The sequence below is a fragment of the Herpailurus yagouaroundi genome, unplaced genomic scaffold (genome assembly GCF_014898765.1).
Source record: "Herpailurus yagouaroundi ecotype Mexico unplaced genomic scaffold, PumYag 197, whole genome shotgun sequence".
NCBI classification, from domain to species: domain Eukaryota; kingdom Metazoa; phylum Chordata; class Mammalia; order Carnivora; family Felidae; genus Herpailurus; species Herpailurus yagouaroundi.
In genome coordinates, this window is record NW_024412428.1 from 11,631,071 (window position 1) to 11,654,273 (window position 23,203).

Here is a 23,203-nt window from a genome sequence, read left to right on the forward strand (position 1 = left end):
CTTTTATTTGCTGTGAGCAAATATTTGTTATTTGACAGTATTTGTTAATTTCGGAAATAGACACGTTTAACTACTTGGGACACCAGGGAATTCTCCATTCTTTGTTGGAGAGGTGAAGTAGTCAAAGCACAGAATGGAAGTTATTTCATTAGCTTCGGAAAACTTTACACAATGTCCCTATGTGATGACGTCCTTGTCTATGGCTTCTGTCCTCCTAATGCCCACTTTCTTTTAACAATATTTATGGGATAATATAGCAGGAAGTCTAAGATCTAGAGTTTCAACCATGCCGTCAAGAGCTTACAATCTAGTAGAAGAGTTAGCTTTATTGCTAAATAATGACATGCAATGTGATTCGTGCAATAAGAGAAATATGGAAAGAAACAGGTGGATTCAAGAGGGATGGTCACGAAAGTCCACGCCCGAATAGGGCTTTGAGGAATAAATAAGTTATCACGTGACCAACAAGAGGGAGAGAAGGTCAATGCAACATCACAGAGATGTGAAACAGTGGTTTGGTATCACTGGGCCAGTAAGCATATGGACAGAAGAGGCAGGAATGACAAAACTGAGGTGACCTAAGGGACATAGCTTCAGCTTGGGCACCGGTCACTCTCTTGGGTTTCAGTCCTGTGTGTTGAACTGGCTGGTGGGCACCTCCACCTGGATGGCTCCCAGCCATTGCAAGCACTACACGATCAGAGCCCAACTGACCACCTTTTCCAACATGGTTCCCTCCCTCCCTGCCCCGCTCCCCTCTGAAACGTGCTCTTCCTCTTCCTTTTCCCTTTTCAGTTAAAGGACAAACCACAAACTAGAAACTCAGAGTAATCTGTAGCTACTTCCATTTCTCCATCCTTCTGCAACCAACTGATACATAAATCTTATGAATTCCAGCTCAGAAATATCCTTAAAAATCTCTCTACTTCTGTCCCCACAAATATTGTCCACCGGGACTGGTTACCACGGCTTTCTGCTGGATTTTCCATCGTCACACTGCTCTTCGTCACTCCGAGCTGCCCTCGTCTCAGCCACTAGTCATTCTCATGGCTGTTACCTTCTGGAAGCTTCTCCTCAGCACCCATTAGGTCCTAGGCTAATTAGAAAAGGACAGATTCCAGTCTGGCCTATGGGAGGGGTCTTAGGTACATATCTCGGCCATGCTGGAGTTGAGGGAGGATGCAAAGTGACAGGTCAAGCTCCCTTCACACAGATTAGAGAGGCCCTCTCTCAGTTAGCAAGTGGTCTGGGGTTAGACCTCGCTCATCACCAGAACCAGCCTACCCCCTGCGACAAGCAATGGGCATTACAAGAGAGGGAGAAGTCAGGCCACCAGCCCGGCCTTTCCTGCTGATTTGTTGGAGTTTGTCCTTAGAGATCTCACCAGTAAGCTCACCATACCAGCTCTTGGCATCTTTAGAACATATGGCACCCAGACTGATCTGGAGCTCCCTGGGTCTTGGCATTTTGGTTTGAAAGTGTCTTCTCTGAGGGTGTCGAATGAACACTACATTTACATAAATACTTCTGCAAGTAACAAGGAACAGGGGAAAGCGACATGTTCTAGAATGAAAGGAAAAGCAAGTTATCATGGATTGGTATCAGCTCAGGAAGGCCAGTGGTAGGAATCACTTTATTTCTCTCTAAGGAGAAACCAAAAGGAAGAGGGAAAGGCAAAGATGGGGGTGTCTTCATATCCCTGCTCCTGCATATAAGAACATGCCAATTCTCTTTTAGCCCATTTTAAGTCTCTGCCATCAGAACAAATGTGAATCCACCTCTCTGCTTTTTGGCTCAATACAGAAAGCCCAACGTCCCTGCAGCAGCTGAACAATTCCTGGCTCGTGACCATCCAGCTTTATCTCCTGCTCCACTCACTCCTATCCTCTGTACCCTCTGACCTCGGCCTGAGCCACACCCCACTTCTACCTGATGCCCAAGCCCGTCCTTTCCCTTCACATCCTAGGTTTTCCATGTGCCAGTCCCTTTGTCACTCTTCTGAAGTCGCTGGGGGTCACCACCACCTCTGGGCTTCATAGACTTTGCAGTAACTTACTACTGGGTATTGTATATATATTCATCTTCATTACTTACAGAATCTGCATTTGCAAATTCACCCACTTCTCAAAACTTACTTGTAATCCCCAAATCGATACTCACTGCTCTTTCCTGGTCATTCTTGGCACAGAACTGGAGTCACCATTGTTCATGCACATTCCCAGCTGAGACCAAGCAAATGTGACCTCTGCCTTCCTGATTCAGCTCTCATGCCGTAAAGAAGTATCCTTTTCACGGTGTATTCAGTACCACGTTTTCCCCCTTTTTGAGCTTTTTGTTAGTGATTTTGCTGTTTAAAATGGCCCCCAGGTATAGTGCTGAAGGGCTGTCTAGTGTTCCTGAAATCAAGAAAGCCGGAATGTGCCTTACAGAGAAAATAAGTGTGTCAGATAAGATTTGTTTAGCCAAGAATTTTAGTGCTGTTGGCTGTGAGTTCCATGTTAATGAATTGACCGTATGGTACATCTAGAAAAAGAAAGAGGAAATGCACCGATCTGTAAGTGAGGCGACTCTGGAAAGTAACACTGATAATGCATGATGAAGTTATGGAAAAGATGGAAAGCATCTAAATTTGTGGATTCCTGAGATGATGGCCCATTAAAAAAAAAAAAAGGTAATAAAGCATTGTGGTGAGGCTGAAAGCCTAATAAATCTATAGTCACATTACTCGGGGTCAGGAAAATATTAAGCCTTTCTTGACTGTTGCTTTCCTATAAAGAAATACCGTAGCTCAATCATTATTAGTAACAAATAGATATTGAGTAAGGCATGTTTAAACAGAAATTCACATAGAATAAGGTTTATATATTTATTGGTTGACACAAATGTTGTGAGCAGAGGCTCCTGGGAACCTGCCCCTATATTTCTGTCAGGAGCAGTGGTCTGGTACTCGCTAATTCAGTTCACGGTGACTTTAACGAACGGAACTGCTACAAGTAACAAGAAAGGACTGCTGCTTATCACTGCTTCTGTTCCACACCGTCTTCTCTGCAGCCACACCTCTGCCTGCCCGGTGTCCCAGCCCCCTCCAATGTCGTGTGGATGTGGCCCGCAAACGTCCTCTGCAGGAAATTTTGCTGCAGAGGAACAGCACTACTTGGGATTTTGAGCCTCATCTGGGCACAGGAGCATGTGGGTTAGGAGACATCTGGGTGGCCTGTTGGGTGGGGTTGCTAGAATGGAAGTAAACACTCTCCAGAGGATGTAGTCGCATGCTGTCCGTTGTTCAAACTTGCTGGCTTTGCAGTGATACAGAGCTGTGACTGCAAGTGTTTATTTCCTAACTCCTTGTTCGGTCAGCACACGCTGATTTTGCTTTTGTGTCAGCATGTGCCACTGCCCTTAGCTGGGGTCTATTTCATGCCTGTACATCACCTTCCTGAGAACAAGACATACAGCCGGTTTTTGTGCGGCCAAATATCAAGAGCCAGCAGAGCAACGTCATCCCTGAGAATTTCAAGACGTATGCTTGCCATCAGGTCTGAATTCATATGGTCTGGGGGCTCAGGATGTTTGTAGCCGGTGGCCGTCAGAATGACCACCGTGTTCTCTTCTTTCCCATAGGGGGCAAGTGAAATTCTTCCTTTGGCTAGGACAGGAAACCTTTCACGAAAGGGGGGAAGGCATGAGAGGGACGAGCAGAGGGCAGGGTTTGGATAATTTTTATGCGGGCATATGGTCTCTTGGGCTGCTGTGCCTTTTGCAGCCTGTAGCCGAGACTACCAGGGAGCTTCTGCTTAACTTAATGAGGAGCGACTTTAGTTATTTGTTAAAAGCAAAGCAGAGAACAAATAGAGTGAAGGCCAGAGGCTCGGGGTCAGATGTGGCTACTCTTCGTGGCCCAGTGGTGTAGCCAGAAGCCCCTTCATCGTATCTCAATTTCTCGTCTACCCTGTGAAAATGAAATGTAGCTGTAGTCTCCTGAATCTTCAATAAAAATACCGTAGATGTGTTTTTAGAACTTCCAGACTTCATAACAATGAAACGTAAAAAAAAAAAAAAGCCCTTCCCATCACCTTAATGCCTTAGACGCAAATTAAGGCGCCCAGACCGTTAGTGTTTGTTGGTAACAACATCCTTGTATTTGGGAGAGGTACTGAAGACAGGTTTTCCGCTTACAGGATGAAGCATGAAAATCAACATATATTTTTATAGAAAATAGGAAATATTTAATGTATATAAATTTATTTGCCTTGGCAATTATTTACAATTGATGATTGATACCAACAATTGAGGTAAAAATATACATGAGGTATAAATATAATATTTAAATGCAATATCATATTTTATTTCCATTGGCAAGATAACAATGAATAAAATACTGTGGTATTTGACAAAGAAGCTCGATGCATCTTTTCCCTCACTTTTCCTGTTTTATTTTTTTAGACGCACTAGGTTATGCAGCAGTGACGTGATTAGTACACGCGCAAAAATGGGAAAGTCAGGTAATTTAAAGAGAAGGGGGGCCATGAATACAACCGTATTGGTTTTAGTACCCTCTTGCTTCCCAGAGTGTGGTCTTTGGGCCAGCAGCATAGGCATCCCCGAGACTTGTTTGAAATGTAGAATCTTACTCCAGACTGCCTGAATTAGAGTCTGCAGTTGATCAAGATCTCCGGGTGATTCGTGTTCACGCTAAACTTGGTGATAGAGTACGATTCATCCGTGTGTGTCTAGCGTATTTTCCAAATCCCTAGGATTCCATCTCTGGACCAGTGTTAAACTAGATTAAACTTCATTAATCTTGTCTATGCATATTAAGGTAATCCAACATATATGGTTGAATTTAAGATGCATGGCAGAAATGAATTTGTTTTCCTCACGGAGCATTGCCCAACTTGAAAATTATGGGTTTGCTGGCCACTTCTTTGTAGGCAAGGAAATGAAAAATTCCCAGGTCATAATTCAAATAGTATGATTTTCCTTGCACCATAGAGAACTCATATATAATATTTTTATTTCTCTCAATAAAAGAATTGCACATTGCTGATAGGAAAAACATTACATAATAACATAAATGCATAACAATACAAAAGAAAGGGAAAACACACATTTAAGGGTTTTTTTCCCTCCCATACCAGTTGCTAAGTTATGATGCCAATCTTCATGGATTACCAAAGAAAATCTCTTCCTGAAGCCAAGCATAATAACTTATCTTTCTCTCTACCATTGTCGAATTACAATTAACAAAAAAACTCCACAACTTAAATCCATTAGCAATGGGTTAAGGAGAGTCAATCTGCTTAGTCTATACAATAATAAATAAGTTTGGGTCAAACGTGTGTGTAGGTAGCTTGACTGGCTAATGAAGAAATATGAAATTAAGAAACCTGTTTATGTTTTCTAAGAGTTCTATTTTCGCAGAGTACAGTTTTGGTCTTATCGTTAGTTTAAAACCCTGTCTTTTAAATTGCAAAAGTTTAACGAATTATATCTTAAGAACATCCTCCATGGCAAAATAAGAATTCCCTGAAGCTGTAATGGTCCAGGACTCTCAACTGACCATCGCCTCCCCCCGTCTGGTGTCCAGAGTTAAATTCAGTGCAATGTATCGGTAAGAAAATGCCGATTAACTGTGACCAAAAAGGCCACTGGTCATACAGAATGACATTTAGGAACATGATAAAATGTATCTATGGAAACTCGATAAAACACAGAGGCTCCCTTGGGCTTTGACTACGCAAAGGCTATTATATTTGGCTCTAACCAGCAGGGCAATGAAGTTCTTGCAGTCACTTGCCCTGACTCCAGTGGCCCGTGGACATCTGACATCTCACCAAACTGCATCTGGCTGGGTCCACTGGCCACTGGCAACCTAGCCTTATACTTGGTCATGACTTCTACTCCACTTCTGTGCTTTTAAGAGGAGTAAGTATTCTTTTCCCAGCATTCTCCAGCACTCCAAGCTCAGTTTTTGAAGGACGCAAGCAAACTGACAACACATAACAACTTTCAATGTTGTTTTCCTTTGGTTAGCTAATCTTTGGTTAGACATCGGGGCCGACCGACAGACTACACATTTTCATACCTGGGTGTTAGCAGCAGGACAGTGGGGGGCTGGGCCCAGAGCAACTCGGAAAGAACCACGTGAGTGAGGAAGGGACTCACTGAGTCAGATGCATTCCTTTTCAAAAGACGCAATTATATATAAAATTGATACTGTGCATATATACAGTGAAGATAGAGATATACACACATATGTACATATGCTATACATACATTTATTTACAGTTAAGAGTATGCTTCTTAGAAGCCTTTAAATAGCAAATTAGGCAATGCACAAGAAATAATCCATTTAATTTTAAGTAACATAGATAAATGTTCCGATTTTTAAAAATATTATATTAGTAGGGATGTAGCCGTCTCCAGGAAGGCTAGGAAAGTTCTCAGCAATTCTTGCCTCTTCAACATTCCGACTTCTCAGTGTTTCCATTTTTAAGCACTAACCACGTCTCTCTCTCTCTCTCTCTCTCTCTCTCTCTCTCTCTCGCTTTCTCACGAGCAGCCTCTCCCACAAGTGTTTCCGTTCACTTCCTCTTCCCTGAGTTTGATGTCGCACTGGGGAAAACTCAGATTTTAGTTTCTGGACCCTCAGCAATGAGGGGCTGAAAAGAGTTTCTAATCCTGGCAACTTCTGCTGCACACAGATGTCCAAAGCCTTTACTGTACCACTCTGGGGAGTGACCTCTGTGGGGACAAAAATGAGAAAGGAAGTGGGAAAATCTTTTTCCAAACCTCAGCACTTTATCACGGCAGACCGGGCTGTGCTGTGGCCCGCACCTCGGGGCGCATGCCTACAACTCGGGGCTGACGCCTCGAGGGTCTGAGAACCGCACTCTGTCATCAGGTGCCTGGAAAATGCCTTTTTGGCCAAGTATTCAGTCTGTCTCTTCAGGGTTCACTGGGTGCTTCGCAGCAATACCATGTCCCCAGAGAAGATTCAGACTGAATTCCGGAATTCACTGAGAACACTCAGTGTCCACGGACCCAGACCAAGAACCTGTTCGGCATCGTGACTGCCTTGACGGGGTCGGAAGTAAGTTCGTTTCTTCTCAACGCACGGCAACAGGAGGGGGCGGCAAGAGGAGAGCAGGCGCGACAGAAACACACGAGAAGGGGACTGGCGATCGCTGTGCTGCCACCAGGCGTGTGTTCGCCCTGCCTGAGAAGCACACAGAGTGGGAACGGCACTGAACGTGAAGAAAAGCAAAGGGCTGCAGGAGAACGTCAGAAGCTTGGGAAGGAGGGGGAAAAGGAAACCAGAGAGGGGGAGCGATCACCTACGAAAGCACGCCAACGGCAGCGAAAACACCAAGTAGGGTGAAATGGGGGATCAGGACGACGAACGGCGCCCTGGCGACTCTGGCCCTTGAGTGAGCCTGCCGTCCCCGGGAGGGCACACTTACTTCAGGTCTATCCTGCAGATGTGGGTCAGTCTCGATTTGCCGGAGCCACACGGTTCTATCAAGTACTGAGAATCCATCACCACGGCCCGCACGCCGCCCATGAGCTGGGCTTCCTCGTGCTCCACGGAGAGGGACACCAGGGTACACGTTCCTTTGGGCAGGTCCGTCTTCCAGGTCCTGTGGCAGAGCACCCAGCACCGCAGGATTAGGGCCGAGAGAGAAAGAAACACGTGGGCGCGGCACTGAGGTTCGCGCCTCTGTTTTCCCGCTCAAATCCCAATCCTGGTTACTTCAACGGATGGTTTCCAGAAGGGTGTGTAAAATCTTTACAGTACAGTTCAAAGCAAGGGTCTCAGCCCTCCGACCCAGAGGCCAGAAATGGTTTTTCAGCTTTCCTTTTATTTTTATTTTACTTTATTGATTAAAAAAATTATTTAAACCTTTTGTTTTAATGTCTGTTTACTTATTTTAAGAGACAGAGACACAGAGAGCAAGCAGCGGCAGGGCAGAGAGAGAAGAAGACAGAGAATCCCAAGAAGGCTCCGTGCTGTCAGCAAAGAGCCCGACACAGGGCTCAAACCCATGAACTGTGAGATCATGACCTGAGCTGAAATCAAAGGTCGGATGCTCACGTGACTGAGCCACCCAGGAGCCCCAGTCTTGCAGCTTTCCAGTCTGCCTCTGGAACCCCAAATCAAGGCTGTAGAGGTTCCTGGCCATTACTGAACGGTTGGTCTTATGGTTTTAGAATTAGGACTTGCCCATTCAATTCATTCAATAAACATCTCCTGGACACGTGAGAAGCCACTAAGAACACAAAGATACACAGCCAAGGAGGAGAAACAGACATACAGAGCGACATCTGAAACACCAAAGTGAGTGCAGTGATGAGGCTATGCACGGAGTGATCTGCAATCACGTGGAAAGGAAGGTAGGGCTGACAGGGGAAGGCTTTCCGGAAGTGATGCTCAACTCAGTCTTACAGGAGAAATGAGCTGGTGTGCTTGGCCTGAAGCAAATTAGACACATGTGGACTGCTAATTCTTTTCAAATACCTGAGTGGCTCCTAAGCAGAACAAGAAAAAAACACAGTCGATTTGACTCCAGCAGGCAGAGATGCGACGGCGTGTGTCAGCTCAGTATAGAGAAGACCTGTCTCACAAAGTACGCTCTCCAAAAATGAAACAGGCTGTCTGAGGAGTAGGAAGTTCCCTGTTACGGGAGCCATTCAAACAGAGAGGGGGCTACCACTTGGAAAAATGTTGCAGACGGAAATCAGGAACTGTGAGAGAATCTGTGTAACCATCATTTCTATCGTAAGATACAGGTTTCATTATCATAATCCCAGTTATTTACATCACCAATCCCCTCCCTTGCTTGGCCATATCTTCTATAACTTTGTCAGCCCTGTCCTACTATACCAGGAAGAGAAACTACTCTGGGTGCCCAGCAAGACCTTGGGAAGAACAAAGCCCTATAGAAATGCCTAGCAACTTCTCCACGGGTGGGACCCTTCCCTTCACGTGAGATGAAGTGATTAGCAATAAAAACTGGAAGTTGTACAGATTTGTGGGGATAAAATGGAAGAATCCTCAGTAGCTACCACTGGAAGCTCCTGAGGATCTAGGGAAGGAGACAAAGAAGTAAATGTGGTGGTCCTGAATGGAGACCAGCCGCGTACAAGCTGGTCTAGAGAGGGAGACACTCTGAACAGGAAGCATCTCAGCCTTGTGACCTCCTCACCATATTTGTCACCTTCTACCTTCTTGTGTCAGAACCACCTTCTACCTTCTTGCGTGGTTAATTTTCTCGAGCGTCGAGTTCTTCCTGCTCAGAGCCTCATGATGCAACCACTTTCTCTTTCAAGTTGTGGATTAACTATCGGTGCTGTGAGACTCTGCCCTAACCACTACGTTTAAAATTCAACCCCTTACTATCCTCCTATCTTCCTTATCGCCCCCACCCCAAGATAAGGAACCTGATCCCCTTACTCATTATTTATTGATCCTCCCTCCCGGATAAAATGCCAACCCCAAGAGAGCAGGACTGCAGTCTCTTGTATTCACGGCATTATCCCCACAGACTCCCCACGGTGCTGGAATGATGTCCTGTACTGAGAAATAGGCTGGTGGGACTGCGGGATGGATAGAAGGACGAGGCTCCATGCCTGGACTCTGGCCCTCAACCTCCTCCAAAGGGAGGGAAGAGGCACGCCATGGCACGGTTCCATCCCAGAAGAACTGGCTGCCATCCCAGAAGAACTAGTTGCAAGAGTGAAGATGTGAACTTGAACTTCCACGAGATGACTAATGTCCCAACAACTGTGGGACTAAGCCACCCTTAAAACTGCCCACGTTCTCCACCAGGATCCCAACGTTGCTAAGATAAACACATATATTTCGGCAAAAATGACCCTTAGAATTCAAGGTCCCAAGGACCAACTCCAAAGGCATAAATAGCCTGTGTGAAAAGTAACCTGTGGTTTGCCATCAAAACTAGTTTCATAAAGTATTTGAAACAGACGTCGGGGAATTTCACTAGTGATTCCTTTTGCACTGCTAATCTATGGGAAGAGACACTGTCTGCCGTCAGTTATCAATAGAAAAAGCATATATTGGTTTAATTACATTTTATTTGGTTTCTTGGTATTCTCAGTCCCTGTCCTTTCTGATTCGATGCTGGCTCCCCAGCCCATGTGCACAGCTATACTCTGCACGCCTTCTACTGCTGGCTGAGCACCCCTTCCAAACCCAGAGGGCAAGGGGCCAGAACTCAAGCCAGAAAGCTATCAGAAGCGACACCTGAACAGAAGACACAAGGCTTTGCAGGCCTTTCGGGCCCTGAAATCCTCCTGGATACCCAGCTGTCTGTGCATAGTTGGGCCTAAGGCACAGTTGGGCCTCGGGGTTGTGCCAAGGTTTCCACGCACGGCAACGAGTTATGAATCTCTGAGGTTGCACTGATGGATTATGAGGTTGCACATACTTCTGTCTTAAGAGGTACCCACACCAAAGACTTGCTTTCCCAAGGGAGAAAAGGCAAAATCAGGAGAAAAGTCAGAGTCAATTTGCATAACAAGGCAGCAAGTCCCACTGGACCAACAGCAGCTTATTCTTGGGACTCTGTTCTGAGGAAATGAGCAGTATTTATGGCCTAATAAACCGTCTGCTCCGTAATGAAAGGGGCCAGAGGAGAGCCCAGCACAGCTGTAAACTGGGTGAAGGAAGCAGGAAGTCGGGCATAAATACAACAAAGTCAGGTGTCGCTGAGGGCAGCGAGCACCGGCTCAGAGTTCTCAGCAGAGGCTGAACTTAGGTGATAGAACTGTGCGAAATGTTTAAATATGCAGCTCTTTTTTTTTTTTTTTTAAGTTTATTTTTTTAACGTTTATTTATTTTTGAGACAGAGAGAGACAGAGCATGAACAGGGGAGGGGCAGAGAGCGAGGGAGACACAGAATCTGAAACAGGCTCCAGGCTCTGAGCTGTCAGCACAGAGCCCGACGCGGGGCTTGAACTCATGGACCACGAGATCATGACCTGAGCCGAAGTCGGATGCTTAACTGACTGAGCCACCCAGGCGCCCCTAAATATGCAGCTCTTAATCTGCTTCTGGAAACAAAAACATCTTAAACCCTAGAGTCAGGCTTACCTGAGAACCACGAAGTCCCTGGAAGGATGGGGGGCCATGCTGTTCAGCACGTACTGATAGATTTCTGTTTGCTTGTCCAGAGTTTCCACAACCTTCCACTGCACAAAATCCTCATCCCACAGGTGACGCTCTCTCAGCACACGATTCAGAACCACCGAGGGGGGCGCTTCGACCTCCGCAGAGGCCTTCCATAGCTTCAGCGGATGCCCGTCCCCCACCTTGGGAAAGACACCATCGAAGGCTGAAGGGGCCAACTAGTTCCAACGAAAACCTACCATACTTCACTGGGCGCTCAAAAAACATCACTGGTTATGTCACTGGGAAGTGATTCTGCATAGCTCAGGTTTAAGACGTTAAGATGTTAATCTTTAAGCTTAGAAGAAAAATAACAGTGATCGTACAAATAATCTCCATCAACACACACGGTATTTACTGTGTGCCAGGAAAGATTCTAACCCATTTGATTTTTAAATAGCCCTCCTCCAACAGTGGTAGGATTATGTCCATTATGCAAATGAAAAACCAGGCACAGAGAGGCATGTGACTTGCCCAATGTCACACAGCTAAAGGATAAGGATAAGATTGGTACTCTGTACTCTGATTACATGCACCAGGGACTGCTTGGTCTCTAGAGTGGATCTTTGACCTGTTTGTGTGTGTGCCAAGCCCCATGGACAGAGTGGCCTTTTTTTTTTTTTTTTTTAATTTAAGAGTGAGAGAGAGAATGCTAGTAGGGGAAAGGGGCAGGGGGAGAGAAAGAGAGAGAATTTTAAACAGGCTCCACACTCAGTGTCTGCCTAACATGGGGCTTTATCCTAAGACTCTGCGTTCATGACCTGAGCAGAAACCAAGAATTGGACACTCAGAGCCCCTAGGTGCCCCAGAGAGTGGCCATTTTTATTTATTTATTAAAAAAAAAATTTTTTTTAACGTTTATTGATTTTTGAGACAGAGAGAGGCAGAGCATGAATAGGGGAGGGTCAGAGACAGAGGGAGACACAGAATCTGAAACAGGTTCCAGGCTCTGAGCTGTCAGCACAGAGCCCGACGCGGGGCTTGAACTCACGGACCACGAGATCACGACCTGAGCCGAAGTCAGACGCTTAACTGACTGAGCCACCTAGGCGCCTGAGAGTGGCCATTTTTAAAGCAAAACAAATCCCTGCTTGTTAGACATGGGGGTAATTTTGTTACAACCCTGAGATTACCTTTTTGAAAGCAAGATCTGTATTGTCTGTGCTGGAGCACGTGACCCAGCCTTTGAACTTCTCCTTGGCTTCTTTCTGGAGCCCCTGGACGAGATGTTCCAGGTACATATGGAAAGTTGCTCCGCTCTCCTCCAGCTGGGACCCCAGGTCTTCTAGAGTTGGAGCGTGGATCTCAGCCTCCACGTATGAGTTATGGGACTGGGCTACCAACTCATGTGGGACCTGAATCAACGGATGCACACAAAAGCAACATACTGAGCTAAAGAAATGCTGAAACTAATAGTTAGAGAAAGCAAAGTAATTTTGTCAAAACCCACAGTGTGGGCAACGGGCCTAGCGCCATGGGGATAGTTTCCCAAGATCAGTGGCAAGGCTGGGGTGGGGGAGTTTCCTAAAGTCAGGAAAAGCAAATATGTTTCTGAGACTACAGTTATTATCCAAAACATTGCAATGACTTCCCATTCATTCTTTCCGTTTTCCTTTTAACGTATTTTTCTTTGGTTTGGCAAAATGTGGGCTCAGGAAACTTAAAGCACATAGACTTAAGAGAAACATCAAATATGAGTCAGAAATAGCTTTACCTTTTTAGCACACTTTTCCCATTTACAGATGCCAATTCCACCACAAAAAGTATGCCAGCAGTCTACTTCAATAACTTCTTAAACACATCTGTGGGTACACTCAGAGCCTGTCATTGATTCTTGGTTCACAGAAACAAGAGGGTTACGCAGATGTTGAACCTAATCAGGTCCAAGTTAACACATCCAACATAATTGGCTGGCTGGCCTTGAAGCTGGCACTGGAGGGCAATGGAACCGTTTTCTTGAAAACCATCATCACGGTAGCCCCAGGTGTCTAACTGTCAGGGCCTCAGCGATACAGAGCTCCTCATGCGTCTTGGGGGCAACGACCAGAGCTACGTTGTGTACTATTGTCATTATAAAATCAGGAACAAACACATATAAGCCGCAAATGCAGCAACGGTTCCGAGCATCTTCTCTGGCTCCAAGAGCTATGAGGAAGGCTGCTGGAAGCGGTTACTCACCTCAAACAGTCTGTCGCATTCTGTGATCATGTGGGCAAGGCCCTGAGCCGCGGCCAGGTTCTCACTGAGGTCCTTTTGATCTGGCTTCCCGGTGGCATATTTCTTCTGTATGACTCTATAATTGAAGGACAGAGCTGTAAGCGGATCCCAAACCCAAGAGCTTTTCGCAATCCAGAGCTTGTCCCTTTTGTTTTCGGTTCCTGTCCAAGATGCTAATCCAGATCCCAGACTTTCTCATTTCCAAATAAAAACAATGACCACACAGACATTCTGAGTCAGGGGAAGAGTCTGACAGCTCACAATGAAAAACCTTGGAAAAATACAAGGGCAGGAGTAACTGCTGGCGGAGAAATTTATCTATTTTTTCCCAAATTTGAAACCATGTCTTTACAGGCTGCTGTTCTCAGGTCTTAAGTCCTGCTTTTTTCATAAAAGATTGTAAATATGACTTCTTTCCCACCCACACACTACATACACACCAGAACACAATGCCTCAGGCTTTCTGGATGGCAATGGCCATCCTTCAGTACTACTTGGTTTTATATCTGAGCACATGAATTAGCTCACCTTGAAACATTTTCTTTCTTTTTCTTAAAGTTTATTTATTCAGAGAAAGAGAGAGAGAGAACGAGCAGGGGAGGGGAAGAGAGAGAGAGAGAGGGAGACAGAGAATCCCAAGCAGGCTCCATGCTGTGAGCGTAGAGCCCCATGCAGGGCTTGAACTCACAAACTGTGAGGTTGTGACCTGAGCCGAAACCAAGAGTCGGATGCTTAACTGACTCCGCCACCCAGGGGCCCCTTGAAACATTTTCTGATTATAATAAACTAAATGCTGACAAATCCCCAAACTGAAGTACAATACTAGAAGTGTTTTTTGTTTGTTTGTTCGTTTAATGAACTATGGGGAACATCGAAGGATTATGGCTGTTGATGAGAAAAACCCACCTGGGGGAGCTTTCTTTCTTGAGTAAATTAAGATGAAAGAGGGAGGGGGCCAGACACACAGCTAGGTTCATGGGTGTCATCTGATTCTCTTCCACCGAGTTGACCACGTCACTCAGGAAGCACAGCAGCGTCTGCAGGACCTCCCTGCTTTCGTCGGCCAGCAACAGGACGGCCGCCTGCACTGCTTGCAGCCGCTGCTCCTTGGGGACATCTGCAGAAAGGCGGGTGCCGGGTCATTAGAGGAACAGCCACAGGAGGAGCCAGCTGGGGGCCCGTGAGGAAGCTCCACCTTCCCGGTGTGCAGACCCCCTCAGAGATATGACCATCACCGACTACCATGGCGATAGCCACTAACGGCACAAAGAAGTAAGTCACCGCTTAGGCCTCACAGCTGCTGAGAGGCAGAGCTGGGACTGGAACCCAAGTAGTCCAGCTCCGGACCCGCTGCCTTAACAAGAAACGCTGTTTGGCAAGGAACGGCCCCGTCCTGGCCTTTCACGGTCTCTGAGCTGGCCACCTGCTCAGCCGTTTGCAAACTGTTTTTCTGCTCTGACTGCAGCTGGCGGCTGGCCGGGGCACAGTCAGCCTGGCCTCCCTCATGTCCACCCTCCCACCAGATAGCTTGGGAAGCACCTCTCAGGAGGCCCAGGGCTCCGGGGCACGTGTTTGGACACCACTGTGTTAGGGGACGGCGGCCTCGCCTTTCCCCACCTCTAGCAGAGGAGCCGGGCCTTGATGCCAGCTTGGCGCAATTAACCACCAGTGGTGGGACGGAGCTGGCTGGCCCTCTCGAATGACTCCTAGAGGCTCGGCTCCTTGAGGGTCAGCCGGACACATCTTCCTTTCTCCTACAAGTCCCCCAGGGCTTGGTGCAGAGGGAGTGTGCTGTTGCTTCATGCGGTGACCTAGTGTCACGCATTTCAGAGTTTTGGGGAGTATGGAAGTTGAGGTTGTACTTGGGGAAGAGGATCCAGGTTCACTAGGGTGATGGGGAGGGTCTGGCCGTGTCGGGCCACTCTCCTTCGGGGTGGTCCGTGTGGGGTGGTGGTGGTGGGTGCTGGCCATGCAGGTCCAGAAGGGTGCGGGCCCCAAATAGGTGATGTGAACTGAAAGGGAAAATCCCAGCAAACGGCTGCTAGGCACTACATTATGCTGCCCCCTGGCTGTGTTCATTACTGATCTTTTAGGTCTGACTCAATGCCCTTATACTTCTGACTCTGAAAGACCCGGTCAAGAATTCACTCTGGTTACATGGTCTTTCTTAAAATACCATGTTCTAGAACAGGTGTCTGCAGTGGGGTGTCTGTCCTCTGAAGGGGTGGAGGAAATGCACTTGTGATAATCCTTGACATGAGAGAAGAAAATACCAGGATTTTCAATGGTGTTTATGTTTTCTCTCATGCTTTAAAAATACTGACTGGGTACGTTTTATAATGTTTGTCATAGTATATCACAGTATATTTCTATTATGAAAAATAAGTATACATGCTCAGATATTTACTAGTGGTAGGGGTACATGATAAAAAACATTGGAACCTGCTGCTTCAGAGGGCCTGTGGTGTGACCTTCATCTCGGGTCTGGATCCTCTCCATCATTGTACATCCCAGGGCCGGGTACCCTCTGGACCCCAGTCACGCAGCAAACCCACATTTCTGGAAAAGCCTGATGTACAGTCAATGTTTTAGAAACCATCTCTACCCCTGCTACGTCCACTGTGTAGTGGCACAAGACAGCCTGGGGTTTAGTAGAAAAGAGCCATTTTGTTCAAATTATAGCAGAACCTTTTTCTTTTTTCTTGCTTGTGCTGAAACAGAAGCAGATGCTTCAGGCTTGTCACTGAAGTGTTATAAATTCAGCTGAGCCATTGAACTGCTTTTAAATATGCTGCTTTGGCTAAGATGTCTAGTGTGTACATTGTTTAACTTCAGATCGCCAATATTCCACAACAAAATTTGTAAGAGTCATCTGTCATGGCTACATGTTGTCTTAACTTTCTCTCTAGTCACTTTTCCCTTTATCTGTCAGAAAGGATCTTCTATTATTTTCTATAAAAATTGTTGTGAAGGTCAACTATTAATCCCTAAATTCAGCATTCATTTTGAATCCTATCCTCTTTGACCGTTGTGTTACATTCGGCACTCGTGTGGCTCCTGCCTCTTTCTCAGCTCTCAGGAGAGTACTCTAGACCTGCATATCTAAATGTTGATAATGACAACAATGTGGATGGCTATCGGCATCTCAAATTCAATGTGCAGTTGATTCTGAACACCTCTCCTCTCCCTGCTCTCAAACCAGCTCTCCTTCCCCTCTTCTTTTCCATATTCTCCCAGTCACCAAATGTTAGGACTACAGAGTAGTCTCTGATCCCTCTATCTTTCTCCCTCCTGTAGACCAGTGGGTTTCAAATATTTTCATTATCCATCCAAACTCCAATTAATCATTTAATGAAAGTCCAAGAAGTAACATAGCTAAAATTAAAACTGCCCTGGAAAAGGGGAGGAAGAACGGTCCCTCTCTTTGACTCTAGAGTCTGTCCACGGAACACTGAATTTCCAGTCTCACTGCTGGAAGTCATGGCAGGTAACCCAGTGCTTCACTTACTGTGTTAGCTCACTCACTAACCCCCGGTTCCTGGACAGTCCAATATCTCTTGTTCACCACTTCCACATTCATGGGTCACAAAAGCAGTTCTGATGGATATTTACCCTTGTGGCAGACACAAACATGGATGCCTATTCAACATCTACTCCCTCTTTCTTCCTCTACAAGAAAACACACTTTCTGTTCAGGTGCGGGCTGCAATATGCTCAGGGAAGGTGGGTCCTTCCTGCGGACTAGGGAATAACCATGCTGGCCTAACTCCCAAATGGTAATCCTTCTCTTTCCAGTGACTGATTGAAGGGAGAAGGTATAAATAATTTCTGGCCTATGGCACCAAGATAAATGCTAGGAACTTTTGTAAATGTATCTCCCTGATAAAAAGAGACATTTGCCCAAGAAGAAGCCCTTCTGCTCTCTTCTTGACTTTGAATGTGATTTGGGGAAGACATGATAATTATAAGTTGTGGTAATCATAATTCTAAGTTGTGACCTTCAGGGGATAACCAAGAGAGGCTGACTTCAAGCCTGGCATCACTGAGCTGTGAAATTAACCGAAGACTGGAATTACATAATTCCAGATTTCTTGTCATGTGCGATTGTACGATTTTTTTTTTATTGTTTAAGCTATTTGTTGGATTTCTGGTTCTGTCTTTATAGCCAAGAGCATTCTAACTGGTAACTCCCTCAACAACACCCAAGGGTTGGTTCCTCAACGCTTAACGAATCAAGTATGAACTCTTTGCCCTGATATTCAATGCCCTTTCTTGGTATGGACCCAGTCTAATTTTTCAGTGTCAGTGGTCCTACATCGTACAGTTACCACTCATGCCAGCCAGATGAATACCTTATAATTCCCTGACACGTGCTCATGCTATTTGTATAACTCAACAAGTGTTTCTTCCATAGCCCAACCTTCCGCTGTGGAACCAAGTTCGATTCTTCATCTCAACCTCCTTGGGTTTTCTTTGTAAGCTTACTGTGGAATTTCTCCAATCTTGCTGCACGGCAGTTATTTATGTGTCTCGTGTCCCTCAGTTGTAAGATCCTTAAGAGCAGAGAGTAGGTCTTACCCATCCATATCATCTGTAGCACTCAGCACAGTGTCCTGTGCATAAGAGGAACTTGGCAAATGTTTGCTCAGCTAAAATAAACCCTGCTTTGATCCAGTTTCTTGCTGGTGAGTCTCAGAAGGGGCCAAAGGGATTTATCTCTTGGAAATCATCTGGCTTTAACCTTAGACTAGTGTCAACCCTAACCTGAGAACTGATTAAATGTAAAGAATCATATATGATAGTTCCAAACCATGAGGGAGGCTTCATGGCAGCTCAATCTCTTATGGCAACAAAATCATAAACTCTCTGTGTTTGGGCTCACACAACATGTACCATTAATTTAACTTAACTTATTCACTTTGACAAAATAATATTTATTTAGTGGGTCATCACTTTATCCTGTTTTTACAAGTGGTATTTATTATAATCCCTTTTGGATTTGCACTATCGTAGGCTCCTGAAACACATTTAGCTCAGAATTCTCTATAGCAGGGATCTTCTTCAAATTGGATTAATTCCATGTTGAGTCCCAGTTCAGGTATATTTTGCTGAACACTCAAAGTCCACAGCCAAATATTTTTTTTCCTAAAGTATTGGGACTTGGACCACTAAAATAATTTATAATCATAATATTATTGCATCTAGAAAAGAGTCATGTGTTCATTTCTAATATCCCCCTTTGCTGCTACCTTCAGAAGGATATGCTACCTTCAGAAGAATAAAAAATTTTTTATTCAATGGTTATCTTAATTATTGGGGCTTTGCTGAGAATTGTCAATTTAGCATCACTTAAAAAATTGCAAGTGAAAACATTACTTACTTGAATTAGGCCTAAGCTTCATTTGGTTTGTTTACTTTTCACCAATTAAAATACATTGTATTAAGATACATTTGCTTCTTATTTCTGGTCATTTGGCTTTGAGTCTCATATATCCCAAGGAAATGTTTATTTTAAAAAGATAAAATATATTTTTTAATGCTATTCATTTATTTTGAGAGAGAAAGCATGAGCGGGGAAGGGCAGAGAGGGAGGGAGAGAGAATCCCAAGCAGACTCTATGCTGTCAGGGCAGAGCCTGATGCAGAGCCCAAATTCATGAACGGTGAGTTCATGACCTGATTCGAAATCAAGGGTCGGATGATTAGCCCGACTGAGCCACCCAGGCACCTCCAAAATTAAGTACGTTTATAAAAACATTTATATACCAAATAAATTCCATTGTGTCCCCTTTGCATTTTAAAGTTATTAAAAGTACATTGAAAGTTAGTTTTAGATCTTATGCAAAACCCTACTGAGAAGGAAAACTTTGATGTCAAAAAGGTATTTTCAGACCTGTAAAATATGGCCTGGAGATTTCCATATCAAACTGTGAACAAAGTTTACTTTTGGAAAGAAGTGTAGAATGATAACTTTCATATATTTCTTTATGGATTTATGTATTACTTGTACAACAAGCACTCAGTCTGCAGAATGTTTTTACATGGATGCGTGTGCATGAGAACAGTGGTCTGCATGGCTTCCACTTACACTGATAGATGTGGAGGAAGGTCTCGCTGAGCTTGTTGGTGAAAAGAGGCTCCGGGAGGTCCCGGAAGAACTGTTTTACCATATCCGCCACATCATAAGCAGATTGGTCCTCATAGCTGACATTCTCAGGGAAGCTCTCGTTCATCTGACGTAATGCATGGATTCGAGATTTCACGCCCGATTTTCGAAAAAGACCCACCTGAAACAAGTCACAGGGACGTGTTAGCGAGGCGGCCCTGGCCCCAGTCATTCTCTTCCTAAAGCAAGCAACCTGGGAGTGATGAGAGGGCGTGGAACCAGGACCAGAACGAGCAGCAATTGCTTCCGAACTGGTAAAACCGTGAATGACGAGTTTACTTTGGGCAGTACTTGAACGCTGACTTCCTCTCCCATAAAATAAAGATAAGAATAATGCTCTACCCCACAGGGCGTTCGTGGAGACTAAATGACAAAATGTGCATGACAGTGTTTTGTAACCTGTAGCCTTCTAACACACTAGATGCTATCATGGCATTCACTTACCCAACAAGCAATGATTAAATACCACCCTATCGCAGGCATATTTACAGTTGCTAGGAGCCATTAGTGAGCAGAGCAGACCAGACAAAATTCCCTGCCGTCTGGGGTTGACACTTCAGTGGGGGGGTTTTGAAAAAGTTTGGTCAATGGAAGGTTTGGTGGGTCCCAGATAAGCAAGCAGTGCACCTTTTGGGGAGAAGTTCATCGGGAATATGCTCATGAAACAAAATAATACCACAAACATGTATTTTGATTTAAGGGTCTTATTTCTTGTTCTCCTTTGGAACCCCTGTAATCCTCCCTATGTAGGTTTCTCATATGATGCTTGGCACCCATTATTCTACCTGGTTAGTTATTATGTGCATAAGCTGTGGCTCTAGTGAGGATCCCTGGGTGGCATTTTTTTCACTTTAAGGCATTGTCTTATGGAGGGCTTAGATTCCTCTTCTCTTTGACATGTAAATGGAGAAATGGAGCAGTAAGGAACCAAGGAGATAATGCTCCAAATAGAATGAGTTGAGGTGGAGCAGAGCCCCAGGAGAATGGAGATTCCTGCCAGGGTCGGCAGGTTACACTCTTGGCCCCTCAAGAGGCTCTGCACTCTGGACTTGCCTCTACCCAAGAAACGACTGAATTTCTCTGGGGCCCCTGGTTTACAGTGAATTTGCATGTCTGCTATTTTTTTTTTTTTTAACGTTCATTTATTTATTTTGAGAGAGAAAGAGAGTGTGTGCTTGCGTGCATGTAAGCAGGGGAGGGGCAGAGAGAGAAGGAGAGAGAAGATCCCAAGGAGGCTCTGTGCTGTCAGCACAAAGTCCAAATGGGGGACTGGATGCCACAAACCATGAGATCACGACCGGAGCCGAAATCAAGACACTTAACCGACTGAGCCCCCCAGGTGCCCCAGCATGTCAGCTATTTTTAAGTGCCTGTAGGGCCCGGAGTTGCTCAAACTCGGTCGTTCATTCAACCCTCAATCTCTACTCTTCTCACTCCTGAAGGGCTCACAGGTTGGCTCACTTCCAAAAAGGTGGGGAGATTTTGCGTGGTCAGACAGGTAAGCAGCCGCACACCGGTCAGCCATGGCTCCTCCTCCCTGAGCCTGGGGAAACTTTCAGGCCATGTCAGCGGCTGCTCCGTGTGCCAGGCCAGGCTTGACTCAAGTTCAGGTGTCTGAGGAAAGCTCTCCTGGTTATTGCTCTAAATGGAGAGCTGTCCTAATTCCTTTAAAGTACAGTGACAGCAAGGGGAGAAGTCTGAGCGATGAGAGAATACTCAGGTTTTGTACACGCCAGCGGAATGGATCGCAGAGGACATCATACGCTGCTACGTTTTGTGGCAATAAGAACCGAATCCTTAGTAACACTTTTTTTCGCATTCCCAGGCTTAGCACCCTAATTCCACAGATCAGGAATATTCAGGCATATTGTCACTGAAAACATTAATTGCTTTTTTATTTCTTAAAGTTTGGAATGTCTAGAAAATGCAAAACTTCGCCGCACTTAGATGACTGCTTCAAGAATGCAAAGGACATTTATCATCCTCTGGCAACTGCTCCAAACTTCATCAAAGCGCATGAGAAGAAAGCACGTACTGTCCAAAGAGAAATTCAAGGTGTCAGATGAACGATTACTAAAGTGAGGTCCATCCTCAGCCTGGTTACATTCTCGACTTCTCTAGTTCTGGAAGGAGGCCCAGGACGGTGCCACGGGGCTGTGCTCCACGGGAGTTCTCAGAATCGAAGTGCCTGGAGGGTGAATCGTGAAGTATGACTCACAAACATTTATCCTCCTGTGAGTTGGTATTACTCCGCCTGAGAATTCCTGTTATTTTCTTAGCAGCCGAGGACTATTGATTGGAATCTATCAAGAATAGAGCAGATAGGTGTTTGTGGGTAAATTACGAGCATCCCGAGTCTTGCTGGCTTCATCTCTGGGTGAGTACCGACGTGCATGTACAAACGCATCCCGGCAATGTTTTCCTCGTATTGTTCCGTTTCCAAGTTTCTTTCTAGTTTCAGCAAATATTGTTATTTTAATTATTTTAGACATGTCTGGAGCTCTCCAGCTGCGGGCTCTCAGCTGCTTGTTCTGACTTAGATCTCACAGGATGTCCAGAGGGCAGTCAGGTATTTATTTGTTCTGCCTCAAATTCTGACAATAACCTTCCCGTCCCACCCTTATCTTCCAGGGATGTGGGAAATATCTGTGGGATCTGTGGATTTTTGTTGGAAGCACAGAAGGAAATTTCTTTCCTAAACTTAATAAGGAAAAGGTGGTCTGAACTCAGACCAGATTCCAGATGTAGTAGCTCAGGATGGCAGAAGGGAAAGGCAGAAAGAAACCCCTGTCTTCAACCTTAGCCCTACGCTGATGAAAAAACTAACCTTGGAGCCACCCTACTTCCTGACTTCTTGTTACAGGAGCTCGTGAATTTCCTATTGGGTGCGCCATTTTGGGACTGTCTTCTTCTGTTCCTTGCAGTGGAAAATTCCCAGGACACAGTGACTAGAAGATTCTTCTGATGGTGTAGAGACCCTGAGAATAAGGAGAAGTCCACCTACATTCATTAAGTAACCATGGCGGCTGGTGTGAGTGACTGGCAATAATCATTTCTTTGAAAAGTTTTCAGAGGAGTGATGAAATTTGCACTTCTGGTGAAAAAAAAAATTTTTTTTTTTCCCCGAGTGAAAACAGAGAACCGAAGAAACCATGTTAAAGCTGTCGCTTCTAAGGGCAGCCTTGTCATCACTGTGGATGGGAGGCTGCCCCAGATCCCTCAGCTTCATTATGAGGAAGACCCAAAGAGTGTGAAATGTCTTTCATTTGCCTCTGCGCCTGTCACTGCTGGTAGTCACACAGGGCCCCATGCTTGGTTTCATTCTCTGCTGTCACCATCTTGAAATTCTTAATAAGTTATGAACAAAGAAGCTCAAGTTTTCATTTCGCACGAGGCCTTGCGGGCTCCACAGCAGGTCCCGTTCTTGTGTGCCGCTAAAGCACGGCTCCAACACCCTCTCCAAGACGGGAAGACTAGTGGTCAGCAATGCAGAGTTCATTTCACAAGCCTCTTGCGTGTGATCTCTCCTTTCACAAGTAAAAGGGTGAGTGGCAAGCGTTCCCTTGGTCCAGTTTTACTTTCCTCTCTTTTGTCTTCCACCTAAAATCCCAGCTGTGAAAAAGCAGACTCAAA

General features: G+C 45.3%; 1 protein-coding gene across 7 annotated transcripts in view; it reads right to left on the reverse strand.

Annotated features, from left to right (window-relative positions):
• Positions 1–3,270: 3,270 nt before the first annotated feature.
• The window catches only part of STARD13 (StAR related lipid transfer domain containing 13), a 238,380-nt gene continuing 218,447 nt past the window's right edge, over positions 3,271–23,203 (reverse strand). For 3 of the 7 annotated variants that reach the window (XM_040448168.1, XM_040448169.1, XM_040448167.1), the window contains exons 8-14: positions 19,493–19,691; positions 14,312–14,522; positions 13,367–13,481; positions 12,322–12,543; positions 11,114–11,331; positions 7,464–7,640; positions 6,752–7,219 (exon numbers count right to left, since the gene is read on the reverse strand). In XM_040448168.1, coding sequence (XP_040304102.1) covers positions 7,030–7,219; positions 7,464–7,640; positions 11,114–11,331; positions 12,322–12,543; positions 13,367–13,481; positions 14,312–14,522; positions 19,493–19,691 — 1,332 coding nt within the window. In that variant the 3' untranslated portion in view covers positions 6,752–7,029. The other 4 variants (XM_040448172.1, XM_040448171.1, XM_040448170.1 and 1 more) reach the window with 3 other exon arrangements.